The sequence below is a fragment of the Pan paniscus genome, chromosome 3 (genome assembly GCF_029289425.2).
Source record: "Pan paniscus chromosome 3, NHGRI_mPanPan1-v2.0_pri, whole genome shotgun sequence".
NCBI lineage: Eukaryota > Metazoa > Chordata > Mammalia > Primates > Hominidae > Pan > Pan paniscus.
In genome coordinates, this window is record NC_073252.2 from 182,478,433 (window position 1) to 182,492,248 (window position 13,816).

At 43.6% G+C, this 13,816-nt stretch overlaps 1 protein-coding gene across 16 annotated transcripts in view; it reads right to left on the reverse strand.

The window, feature by feature from the left end:
- Positions 1-855: 855 nt before the first annotated feature.
- The window catches only part of ACSL1 (acyl-CoA synthetase long chain family member 1), a 71,459-nt gene continuing 58,498 nt past the window's right edge, over positions 856-13,816 (reverse strand). For 11 of the 16 annotated variants that reach the window (XM_055112051.2, XM_055112050.2, XM_034959490.3 and 8 more), the window contains 10 exons: positions 13,609-13,743; positions 11,901-12,035; positions 11,170-11,265; positions 10,127-10,199; positions 8,439-8,527; positions 7,682-7,798; positions 5,630-5,773; positions 3,076-3,177; positions 2,892-2,963; positions 856-2,522 (listed from right to left, as the gene is read on the reverse strand). In XM_055112051.2, the coding sequence (XP_054968026.1) occupies positions 2,382-2,522; positions 2,892-2,963; positions 3,076-3,177; positions 5,630-5,773; positions 7,682-7,798; positions 8,439-8,527; positions 10,127-10,199; positions 11,170-11,265; positions 11,901-12,035; positions 13,609-13,743 (1,104 nt within the window). In that variant the 3' untranslated portion in view covers positions 856-2,381. The remainder of the gene's footprint in view (positions 2,523-2,891; positions 2,964-3,075; positions 3,178-5,629; positions 5,774-7,681; positions 7,799-8,438; positions 8,528-10,126; positions 10,200-11,169; positions 11,266-11,900; positions 12,036-13,608; positions 13,744-13,816) is intronic. The other 5 variants (XM_055112054.2, XM_055112055.2, XM_034959494.3 and 2 more) reach the window with 1 other exon arrangement.

The following is a 13,816-nucleotide window of genomic DNA, read 5'->3' on the forward strand; positions in this document are numbered from 1 at the left end:
AGGCAGGAGAAGAGCTTGAACTTGGGAGGCAGAGGTTGCGGGGAGCCGAGATCGTGCCATTGCACTCCAGCCTGGGCAATAAGAGTGAAACTCTGTCTCAAAAAAAATTCTTTTAAGGGGCAGGCTGGACTCGAACTCCTGGGCTCAAGGGATCCTCCTGCCTCAGCCTCCCATGTAGCTGGGACTACAGGTGCACGCCACTGCCCCCTGCTAAGATAAGGATCTTAATAAATAAAAGTGGAAGAATGGACAAGATAGCATCTGCACATGGCTTGATGTACACATCATCACACCAAACAGAATTTAAGACAGGAAACTAGATTTAAACACAACAGGCTTGGAAGAAATTAGGGGGTTGATTCATTAATACCTGTGGAAAAGAAAATCTTTAAAATGGTAACAGAAGGAATAGGGTGGAGATAGAATAAAAGAAACAAGAAAAAGTTGGCTGCTATAAAGAGACATCTGAAATAATTCTACAGTAAGAGAATGACTAAATAGTGCTAAAATACAATAGTGGGATTACATTCACCACAGAGTCACCAGTTACAGCCAGCGTCGCCTGAAATATATTTTCCAGCAAGGAAGCTGCATTTTCAGGACCTTCTCTGTTATTCACACCATGACTTTCTTTTCCACAACCAGTTAGGACTTTTGCCACAGACAACCTGGCAGGAGGCTCGGGTCAGTGTCTGTCAGTGCCTGAGGCCAGCTGAGTTAGAGGAGGGTGACTAAGGAGAAAAGCAGACAACTGGGAAGGATTCCAGGCCCAGGGCCATTCTTGCTCTTCGCTTGTGCACATTACAGGCTGTTCCGAATATTAAACATGACATTAAAAAACATGCCTCACTCACCTGAAATGCAGAAATATTTATTTTGGTTTCCTTCATTGTTTTTGGAAATTTTGTTTTGGTTTATAAAACATAAAAATAGCCAACACTTAAAGCAAACATTCGAAACCCCAAGGTGACAAATTATTGACTTTTTGTGCAATTAAGAATACATATATGAAGTTAGGCTACCAAATAGTGTTATTACAATGACAATTCTTTAGTGCAAGCCCTGTTGTGCTTGTATATAATACATGTACTCTCACAGACCCCAAAACAGCTGCTTTAAATGTACAAATGACAGCTCAATTCAGTCAAATGTGGCAAAGACTCACAATAAAGTGAACTGCCGTTAATTTCCCAAATTAACTTTAAAAAAATCCCTGGAGAAGTGAATCCCAGGAAATGAACTTTCCAGATTTCTACATCCTAGAATTTTGGCTTGTCAAACACATTTCATAGAAATCAGGTAGCATTATAAGAACATTTGCTTATTACTGTCCATTTCAATAAGTACTCAAGTATATACTCCCTTAATAGCTTTAAAGAAATGCTTGCCTGAGAGTTTATTTTTTGGGGAAAAAGGCAAGTTAATCCCAACATGATCTTTTGATATGAAAACCACATTAAAAATCTGTTGGCCTTTACACAGAGTGAGTGGTTCAGTGAAGATAAAGTAGACAGTTATTCAGGCGTCACAGCTGAGCACGGCTGATCCAGGTAACTCTTTCTTGAAATGCTTGTCTTCACTATAGAATCTAAGGCAGATTTTTAAATAACCCCTGAAAAAGGATGGAGTGGGGGAATCAGGCCTGGAGAACCGAGTCCAAGAGCATTCTGCCATGAAAGAGAATCCACGCGTTCTGATGAGCACCCATTTGCCAGAGGCTCCTTATCTGCATGGTTCTGAGTTGGATCTGCCCTCCCGCTTACTGGAAACCTTATGCTCCAACAGAAACCACGGGGGACTGGAGAAGAACATGAGTTTCGTAACCCTTACGAATCAGAAGGGTTCTGTGAATGCCTGTGAGAAGGGACAGTAGCAGGGATTTAAAAAGATCTCTGGTCCGCTTGTGAGATTCTCCAGCCAGGACAGTTGTTCTTATTTTTAAAGGGAACACTTCCCTCTAGTGCACTGTACTCTTTAGAGCAGCAGACAGCTGCAGAATTTGCAGCAAGTAGCAGACATCTCAGAGATAGCAAAGTCCTAACCCCTTGATTAGAAAAACAGGGAGACAGAAGATTTAAAACCCACTTTTTAAACTGAGGAAGTCTCAAATAACTTAGCACATTTATAGTATACCCTTTACAATTTTTAAGGCTCATTTTGGAAAGTGTGTATTACCATAAACATGGTCTGCAACACGAGGTGACTGTAAGGCAGTGTTCTGTTTCCTCTAGCATTCCTATGAGAAGAAGCCCGAATGGACAAGTCAAACACGAACGCTTCCTTCCCTACACTTGCTGTATTCAAAATTAACAACACGAAGGCCATCAGCAGGAGAAGAGATTGTGGAACTGTGCCATTTCCTCTGAGCTTTCCTCTTCACACTAAACCTTGATAGTGGAATAGAGTTCATCTATCTGCGACCTGAAATAGTTCCGCATCTCTGGCCTTTTCGCCTTCATTGTTGGAGTCAGAAGGCCATTGTCGATAGAAAATAATTCAGGGTGCAATGTGATGCCTTTGACCTGCCAATAAATAAGGCAGTTAAAAGAGGAAAAAGGACACAGGCCACCAGTCTCAAAAGCACGTAAGCCTTGGAGGGGATCAACACTCTACAGCCATCCAATCCATCCTCTCATTTCAGCCAAGCTGCACCTTCTCAACAAAGGACAGGCATCCTATTCTTAGGATAGGATTCGGGATCATATTCTGATGCCCAGGAAAAGAGAATAAATGCTTTTGATTTAAAAACCTTTCCCCTGTCAAACCACTCCATTATTTATTCCTCATGTATGTCTTTAGGTCACCCCATATGTTTATATAATCTACCTGTAAAAAAATCTTAATGGAAAATTTGTTTTACAGGAATTCACGCACTCAGATGAAGGTCATACCTGTTCAAATGGTTTCAGACCAGAATCCTTCCCAAGTCTCACCATATCTTCGAGGATAGCTTTTTTGACATCCTAAAAGGGTAAGAAAAATAAATTACTTCCTCTGTTGGAAGTCCCTGAATATCTACAGGTACATTTAATGCCAAGTTATGATGAGGACAGACTGGACCCTTCAGAACCTTACCTTATTTCTGCACAGTTCCTCAAACGACCCTTCAAATCCTCTCTTTTGGGCCCAGGAACATAATGTCTCAACATCTGGTACCACAATTGCAATGAGAAATGCCTTTAACACAGACAAATGAGTTATTACATAGCTTGATCCAAATGCTCTAAAATAGTGGTTCTTTATTTTTCCATCTTGTGGCCCCCTGGGAGAATATGATGAAAGTTATGGCTCATCTCTTCAGAACATACTACCCCCCTCCCCCAGGAGTTCACTCAGCCCAGATTAAGAACTTCTGGCTCTAAAATGTGGTAAGCGTCAGGAATTTTGCAATTAATGTTTTTAAAAAACCACTGGAAATACCAATCTAACAAATCTCTAATTTGTATTTACTTTTATATATTTATTTTTTAAAAGCAGGGTCAAATAAACAAGGTGATGGATATCAGATAACTGCTTTTAAAAAAAAGGAAAAAAAGGAAGCCTGTCTCATGCTTGTAATCCTAGCACTTTGGGAAGCCAATGGGGATCACTTGAGGCCAGGAGTTCGAGACCAGTCTGGGCAATATAGTGAGACTCCATCTCTACCAAAAAATTGAAAATCAGCTGGGTGTGGTGGCTTGCACCTGTAATCCCAGCTACTCAGGAGGCTGAGGTAGGAGGATCCCCTGGAACCCAGCAATTTGAAGCTGTAATGAGCTATGACTGCCATTACACTCCAGCTGGACAACAGAGTGAGACCCTATCTTTAAGAAAATAAATAAATAAAATTTATATAGGTTCATTTTTAAAGAAAAATCTCTAATATCCCATTCTTTATAATCTACTAACAATAAAATTAAAAATCAAAAGAATGAGAAGATTCTAGATCAAACGAAAATAGCTGCAATCTCAAAGAAAAATAAGTGCATTCTCTTATAAGAAAATATCCTAAAATAATTTTAAAATCTAACAACTTTTTCTTTTTTTTTTAAATTATACTTTAAGTTTTAGGGTACATGTGCACAACGTGCAGGTTAGTTACATATGTATACATGTGCCATGTTGCTGGCTGCACCTGTTAACTCGTCATTTAACATTAGGTATATCTCCTAATGCTATCCCTCCTCCCTCCCCCCACCCCACAACAGGCCCTCGTGTGTGATGTTCCCCTTCCTGTGTCCATGTGTTCTCATTGTTCAATTCCCACCTATGAGTGACAACATGCAGTGTTTGTTTTTTTGTCCTTGTGATAGTTTGCTGAGAATGATGGTTTCCAGCTTCATCCATGTCCCTACAAAGGACATGAACTCATCCTTTTTTATGGCTGCATAGTATTCCATGGTATATATGTGACACATTTTCTTAATCCAGTCTATCATTGTTGGATATTTGGGTTGGTTCCAAGTCTTTGCTATTGTGAATAGTGCCGCAATAAACATACGTGTGCATGTGTCTTTAATAGCAGCATGATTTATAATCTTTTGGGTATATACCCAGTAATGGGATTGCTGGGTCAAATGTCTAAAACATCAAAAGCAGTGGCAACAAAAGCCAAAATTGACAAATGGGATCTAATTAAACTAAAGAGCTTCTGCACAGCAAAAGAAACTACCATCAGAGCGAACAGGCAACCTACAGAACGGGAGAAAATTTTTGCAACCTACTCATCTGACAAAGGGCTAATATCCAGAATCTACAATGAACTCAAACAAATTTACAAGAAAAAAACAAACAACCCCATCAAAAAGTGGGTGAAGGATATGAACAGACACTTCTCAAAAGAAGACATTTATGCAGCCAAAAGACACATGAAAAAATGCTCATCATCACTGGCCATCAGAGAAATGCAAATCAAAACCACAGTGAGATACCACCTCACACCAGTTAGAATGGCAATCATTCAAAAGTCAGGAAACAACAGGTGCTGGAGAGGATGTGGAGAAATAGGAACACCTTTACACTGTTGGTGGGACTGTAAAGTAGTTCAACCATTGTGGAAGTCAGTGTGGCGATTCCTCAGGGATCTAGAACTAGAAATACCATTTGACCCAACTTTCCAAAAGGTTAATTTTCAGGAAACCAGATCCTCTCTTCCTTGGCATCATCTGTCCAACATTTTGGCAAATACCATACATGTTTCACTGCAATACTGATTTTGATTTTCAACTTTGAGTATTCTTGGTTCACAACCACCATTTGCTCAAAAATGATTAGGAAGCATATCATCAATAGACTGGGTTCAATATGTTTGAAAATTGTAAACTTTCTTATAACCCAAGTCAATATTTTCTTTCATAATTGGAAACATATATTACCCACGCCCCTGTCCCCCAGTATGTTTATCCAACCTCCCCTTGGTACATCAGACCTCTCTAAGTAAAATAAAAATGTGGAAATTAAAGAGAACAAATTTTTCTGAGTAGGAAATGCCAAGCAACAAAAATCAGTAACAGGTCAGTGATATTCTAGCAGATTAGACATGAAAGCCAAGTGATAGGCGTCTCAAACTTCCAATCACATTTAAAGCCCCTGGAGTACCAGGCAATGGCAATGTCTATGCAGCAAGATTCAAGACCCAGAAAGCACATACCTGCAGGCTTTCTCCGTGGACAAACACCTGAGCAACAGGCTCACTTCGCACGTAGATATTTTCAATCTTTTCAGGGGCTATGTATTCTCCTTGTGCCAGCTTAAATATGTGCTTTTTCCGGTCGATAATTTTCAAGGTGCCATTCTGTTGATCAGAGGGGAGGGGGTTATGAATGGGCTGATGGCTGGTTTCCAACCAGGATGGATCCCAGTACAACACTGAAAGGTATTTAATACACACTATTGATTAATTCTAATAACATCCCACAGAGGTCAGTTATGATCCCATTTTACAGAGAGGAAAACTAAGGCTTAGAGAGACTAAGGAACTTGTCCAAGGCTATTTGGCCAAGTGCAGAGACAGAGAAGGGGTCCTAGAGCCCGTGCTTATTCAGCGTCACCACTTGGCACCACTGACTGGTCAACACTAGCAAAGCTTTGCTCGCTCATTTAGCCTCCTGTCTGAATTAGGCGCATACACATCTGGCTCACCAAGTGACTCAAGTTCCTTAATAGCAGGAACACAACTTTTCCTTCCAAAGTGCTCTGCACAGAGTAAGAGTTCAAGAAATGTTTCCTACACAAAGGCCAAATTCCTGTTTTCTTCCTCGATGTCTGGAGGGGTGCTCTTGGCCCTTTGAGAAGAGTGAGTCAACTGTGGAAGTGCTCTAGCATCTCTGGACCAGACCAGCCACATCCCAGTAGTGCCGTAAGCAAAACCCTCGTCCCACTTTTACCCCATCCCCACCCCGGGGCCACTCTCATGCCTCCAAAAGTCATCTGTAGAAAGTGTCTAGGGTTCTTTTGTTCCACACCAGTTCTCCATTTTCAAAAGGAGCAAACCAAGGTCCAGAGAGACTATGGGATGTGTTCGTGAGTGCCACAGTAGAATTGGAACTGACATTTAATCTCTCTTGAACCGGAAGAGGGGGACTTAATTTAGCTCTAAATAGTTTGGGTATTGCAAAATCTGAAGTAATTTTGGGAGGTATTTTTCTAATCAATACAAATTCCAGAGAAATAAGCACCTAAAATCTACAAGAATCTGCCAATACACAATAATAAAAATTATATTTGTAATTTTAGGGCTTGCAATCAGCATCATAATAACTTCGAAACAGCAGGTTACTGGTCAAACCAACAGGTAGGACAGGTCAGGCTTCTTGCACAAGCTTCTCACTCTTAAGACAGACTCTTCAGAATTTCTCTACAGTAAATGGTTCTGAGACTACATTCAACTAAATTCAAGGAGTTCGCCTAATGTGTGAAACACCCTATTTTTAATGAGATGACAAACCTAAGAAACACATTTATTCCCAAATCCTTACCCATCCTACATTGCTGGAAGTCTACCACAACTTCCCCCAGATCTTATTTAACTGAGGCCTCAACATCACGGGCTCAGTACGGATATTGTAAAAAAGCCACTGTCTCTTTGTAATCCAGTTGAGAAGCAACAACCAGAATTGATGTTAAGCATCAAAACGGGCCGGGCGCGGTGGTGGCTCACACCTGTAATCTCAGCACTTTGGGAGGCTGAGGCGGGTGGATCACCTGAGGTCAGGAGTTTGAGACCAGCCTGGCCAACATGGTGAAACCCCGTCTCTACTAAAAATATAAAAATTAGCCAGGTGTGGTGGTGGGCACCTGTAATCCTAGATACTCGGGAGGCTGAGGCAGGAGAATGGCTTGAACCCGAGAGGTGGAGGTTGCAGTGAGCCGAGATCACGCCATTGCACTCCAGCCAGCCTGGGCGACAAGAACATGATTCCGTCTCAAAAAAAAAAAAACCCCCAAAACACAACAAAGAAACAAAAAAGCATCAGAATAAAACATATTCGCTGAAGTGAAAGTGAAAATCCAACCAAGGATGCTAAGTGTAACCCTGTCCCCTGCAGGAAATGGAACAGTCTACATCATACCACTCACCAAGGAGGAAGGGAAAGAGAAAATTCAGGGTGCCACTGCCACATGGCAGCTGCACAGTAGATAAGACATTTTCTTCCCTACAGTGGAACTGAACTGTTTGTGACCTGAGGAGGCGGCAACTTACTGGTAACCATTTTCCAATGTCCCCTGTGTGTAACCAGCCGTCTTTGTCCAAAGCTTCTGCTGTTTTCGCTGGGTCCTTCAAGTAGCCCTGAAATACATTTGGCCCTTTCACACACACCTAAAGAAAAGATCATCAGTGAACAGCATTTACTGGGGTTTTTCCAGAGAAAACTGGTGTGTGCATGTGTGTACGTGTGTGTCTGCCCCAACCTTTAGCTGGAAGCCCTAAACTCCAGGATGCAGAGGGAGTTACCAGAGCCCCACCAGGGTCTGCGAGGGATCTCCAGTGCCCCTACTTCCCTTCCTGAATTACCTCAGCTCTGGCCAATTTGTAGGGCAAATGCTTGCCCTAGGTTCTGGCTCAAAGCTGTTGGAAAGCCCCGCAGGGGATGAAATCACTTTTAAGTAATTAGGCTTCCCATCCAGTAGCCAGCAGCTCACTGATAGGTACCCAGGGCAATCAACAGGCAGGACCTTCGTCCCAGGAACTGAGGCCAACGGGCCTTTCTTTGCAGGCTCTCGAGCCCAAATCCCTATGAGGCCTGGCAGAGGAAGACAGGCATCAGTGTCCCTCCTGCCCACTCCCCGAGAGCTGAACATAAATGTACCCTCAGAAAGAAGCCTGGCAGACTCCAGGATCACCAATGAAGTCAAGTTCAATGGCTTTATTGAGCTGTTGGGAAATACCACAGCATTCGCAAAGGCCAGCGATCACAGGAAACGGCAGCGAGGGAAAATGACTGACGGTTTTCACTCACCTCGCCCTCGCCCTCGGCAGCCATGTAATTCATTTCTTCCACATCAACAAGTTTTATCAAATTGCACGGCATCGGGGCCCCAACATGGCCTGTATATTAAATAAGCAAATGGTCATTCCTAAGGGAACTACTCATAACCTCAGGTCAAATTATTTTGATAGCAAACAGGATTCCACATAAGAAAAACGGCTGGGATAAACTTCTGATTTCTGCAATTATAGCCATTCTCTTCCTAGTATAATTTAAGAGAGGCTATTCTTAGACTAGGGAAGAACATATTTAGTGTCTTCAGGACCTTTTCCAAGTGTGATGCTCTGAGTTATTTATGAGTAATTTGGCCTCTATGTGAGAAGGTTCCTACAAACACCTGGAAGCAGCCTCTCTCAAACCTTCCCTCGGCTTCCACCCTCCGATCGCCCCCACCCATTACTTGCACTCATCTTACACAGAATTCTTAGCATCCTGTTCTCTGTAAGAAGAGAGAACATATGCAGCTTTGGCAAACCTCACGCACCACCTGGTTCTGATCAACACGGCCTTTATTTCCTTGCGTATGAAGAAGCATGTCTTACAGTTTTTACTAAGACGGGACAGTGCTTATTTCTGCAGCTAACTTAACTCTCTTGCCAAAGGCTGTTAATACTGGGCTGTCTTTTCCAAAAGCAGCAACAACAGACATTAGATATGTTAGATATCACATTAGATATCACAAATAATTCTTCCTATGTTTTAATAATTTGAGCTTCTAGAGATCAGTATTCCAAATTCTCTGTTAAGGAAACTGAGGTTAAAAATTAAACAAATACCATAAAGAAGATTCACAGACTGTCTGCGTCAATTCCAGTAGAATGATGTTAGTGGACAGTGCTAGGTTCTAGAATATATGTTACTCAATGGTGCTAATACTTATAATACTCCAAATAAGCTGGGAAGTTTATTTATCACAGTGTAGAATTTACTACTCAGGTGACACAGAGGAAGCACAGAAGCTCTGCAGTCAGGCCGGGGTTGAAATCCTGGCTCCAAAGCATAATGCCGCGTAAATTCTCATACATCATTTATGTGTTACTGAAGCAACAATCTATAATTTCCTCTGAGAAGTACCAGAACTTATCTCACAGGGACGCTGTTGGGGTTACCCTGACATTAGGTACATCCTAAGCGCCCATCACAGGGGCTTACCCATGACAGATGCGCAATTATTTTTGTTTGTCCTCCTCCTTTTTCCTTTTGAGAAAAGACTCTTTGAGAAAAAGGACTTGTATTTATTCCTATCGGTAGTCCCAACACCTAGCACAGCACACAGTACAAATTTAATAACTATTTGTTGTTTAAAATGACCAGCAAATAACGAGACCCTACTCAATTACTAGGAAGCTCTGTTGGGCCAGACACTCTCAATCTGGAACACAGGGCCCCTCTCAGATGTCACTAGTAGAGTCTAGGCAAGTCTCTGCTGCCACCAGCTTTACAGTCAGATCCCCAGCGCCACCCCTCAGTTGCAGGAGGTGTTCTCCCCACAGTGCCCTGACTTACAAGAGTGTTTGCCCCCAGAGCCTAATGATCAGAAACATAGCACTTTTGTTTAAGATGGTTAATGAACCAGTCAGTGATTAACCCAATTCCAGACATACCAATAACCCAGTATGAATAACAAAATTCCAAAAAGAAGCCTCCCACAGCCATACCTGCGGTCCAGTCTCCAGGCATGGTCAGGCAGCACCCAGCAGCGCACTCGGTCTGTCCGTAGCCTTCATAAAACTGGGGCACCAAGAGACGCAACATTATTAAGGAGAGCACAATCACACCTTTGCTGGAAGTGCACAAGCAATGAAGTCTCACTAACTCCCAAGTCATGGCTGACTGGTGAAATCTCATTTCAAATGGTCTGTTCAGTAAGTTCATTCAATGGTCCAGTGTGCTTTACGCCAACACCAGCCGTCACCCAGGTACACCTTCTATTTAACTTCCTGTGGCCAAGCGAGGGAGAACCCCTATGTGACTGGTCACCACCCAGCAGCAGTGAACTCCCTTGGCCAATTCACAGGACATGTACCCCACACATGCCCCGTCTGCCACCAAATCCTCCTTTCTCCCTTTACTACAGGTTGTCAGCATGGTGTGCGGGTAGGCTCATCACCTGTGACCCATTCCACAGCTGCATACCTGCTTCTAAAGGTTGTCTTGCACCTGATCCTAGAGAAAATTCAACAAATGGCAGACACACACATTCCCCTGCCTAGGGTAAAAAATATACATATGGTTGCTTCTCCAAGCAACCTAATAATAACATATCTTCCAAACAAACATAACACACACACACAAAGTAGGGGGTGGGAAGGATAGGGGTGATGTTGGTGAAAGGACACAAAGTCTCCATCAGGAGGAACTGGTTCAAGAGCTCCATAGCACCACGTGGTGACTACAGCTAACAACAATGTATCATATACTTGAAAACTGCCCAGAGGGTAGATTCCAAGTGTTCTCACCACGTGGGGAAAAAAAGTATGGGTGGTAAGACACATGTTAATTAGCTTGATTTAGCCATTCCACAATGTTTACATATTACATACATCAAAACACCATGTTGTACGCCATAAATATAGATACGCTTGTCAATTAAGAGAGAACTCACACACACACAGACACACAGAGTACAGATGACTTTTGGTGCAGAAGAGGACTGGGCATCCTGGTGCGGGAGAATCAGGCGCCGTGACATCCACCTCACCTGACAGCCCAGGGCTGCTCTGAGGAACGTCAGCACAGTGGCAGACACCGGGGCGGCTCCTGTCACCATCAGCCGGACTCTTCCGCCCAGGCTCGACTTTCAGGGAGGGAGAGTGGGAGAAGGTGAGGGTTACACACCTGGAAGTCGGCGGCCTCTCCGCCAAGGAGGCCTGCTTGGGACCCCGTTCCCTAACCCATAGCTGCAGGCCACACGGAGGCCACACGGAGAACTCACAGCCCTCACGACCGCAGCACAGGGCTACAGTTTGTTTCCACCCGTGACTGCCCTGTTCCCTCCCAACGGGGATGGAAGTCAGCCCCACCTCTGCAGAAGCTATTTCAGGGAATTAGAACACGACTGGGCGGATCTGTGGCAACTACCACAATTCTGGCCTTCTGGGGGGCATGATATTGTTACGCGTTATCACTCATGCTTGAAAAATTACCTCGAGAGTGACACGCTTGTTCCGGAAAAACGCAACAAAATGGAGAATGAGAAAGGCTCCACTACCCTGACTCCTTTTCCCCCTAGATGGCTGCAATACTATTGATCTTAGAAACTGAGGCCTCCTTAATGGCTTTGCCTTAGTTTTTAAATGTGTGCCAGAATTAACAAAAACATGTTATTCTCTCCCTTACCTTCATCTCTCCCTGTCACAAGAAAAGCCCTCCCAGAACTCTGAAAAGCGAAGCTGGCTTCCATGGGAGCAGTGGCCGTGAGTCACGTGTTACCTGTACTTTGTGGAAGATCAGCCGGTCCCACAGGCTGTTGTTTCTGATGATGCCGCTGCGAAGCTCTGCTTCTTTCCTCTTGGAGGCAAAGTCCAAGAGCCATCGCTTCAGCGTGGTGTTTGCTTGTCCGAAAATCTAATGAGGCAAGACATGAGAAAGTTTTCACACCTACTAGGATGGCCAGAGTCAGAGTGTGGAGAAATCAGAACCCTCACACACAGCTGGGGAACACAAAATGGCACAGCTGCTCTGACAGTCTGGCCGGTCCTGTAACGGCCCCACATGGTCAGCACAGGACCAGCAATTCCACACCTCGGTATACACCCAGGAGCAACGGACACATACATCCCCAGATGCCCATCGAGTAGGAATGCGTAGGCCAGGTGCGGTGGCCCACGCTTGTATTCCCAGCACTTTGGGAAGCTGAGGTGGGCAGATCTCCTGAGCTCAGGAGTTTGAGTCCAGTGTGGCCAACATGGTAAGACCCCATCTCTACAAAAAATACAGAAATTAGCCGGGCATGGTGGCACATGCCTGCGGTCCCAGCTACTCAGGAGGCTAAGGTGGGAGGACTGCTTGAGCCCTGGAGGTGGAGGCTGCAGTGAGCCATGATAACACCACTGCACTCTAGCCTGGATGACAGAGAGAGAGACCCTGTCTCAAAAAAAAAAAAAAAAAAGGAATGGATAAATAAAATGCGTTATACCCATACAGTGGAATACCATTTGGCCGTTAAAAGGAATGAAGTGCTAATACGTGCTACATGGATGCTTGTGAAAGACGCCAGTCACAAAGGAGCACATATGGCATGATTCCATCCACAGAAAAGTCCAGAATAGAGAAATACACAGATTTAGAACACAGATGAGTGGATGCTGAAGGGTGGAGGGGGTCGGGGAGCTGATAAAGAATAGGTAAGGGTTTCTCTTGGAGGTCATGAAAATGTTCTAAAATTGATTGTAGTGATGGCTGGAGAACTCTGTGAAAGTACTCAAAACCTTTGAATTACACACTTTAAATCAGCAAATTATACAGAGTATTATATGTTGATAAAGTTGTTCTTTTAAAAAGAACCATTAAAAACATAAGAAGGTTCTGAGAGATAACGAAAGTCCTGCCTCAAAATAAAGAGTAAGTGAAAACTCTTTCTGGAGATTGCTCATGCCCCTCGCGCCTGGCCCTGGCTGTGCGGTCCACGCAATGATACCCACCGCAGAGGGGCTGGTATTCTCTTGGGCTCTGCTGTGGCTTAGTCACTTCTTTCAGTGTGGCCAATTAAGTAATGTTTTACATGTCCATGCAAGGAGCTTTACAATGAAGAAAACCATTTCATAGTTACTATTCTTATGTGATCCCATTAGCAACTTTTGGAGACAAACAGTAGGAGAGAAGAGGTAAACAGTCCGTGTTACACATGAGGAAGCAGAGGCTCAAAGTGTTTATTGTAAAAATAAAATGACCTCCCACATTATGCTTGTGTCGTGACCATGGTTTACAAAGTGTGTTCATGCATTTTCTCTTATAATCTTTATCAGCAACTCTGAGAGGTAAACGCATTCTAACTTTACAGATGAGTAAACTGAAGTTCTGTAAGATTGGGAGGATTGTCCAGGGTCATACAGATGGCACATGGCACAGCCCAATTCAAGCCCAAGCCCCTGCGTCCAAGTCCGTGCTCAGTCCTGGGACTTCGCTGCTTGGAACTTACTCGGTCAAACATCCGGTTCAGCAGTCTTGGAACCACGGGGAAGACAGTGGGTTGAAGCACCTTGAGGTCATCCATGAGCAGCCTGATATCTCCTTGGAAAAATCCGATTTTAGCTCCATGACACAGCATTACACACTATAGGGGTAATGGAAAAAACAAACATTTTATCACCACAGCAGGGGTTACACAACACATGGACAACATCCAA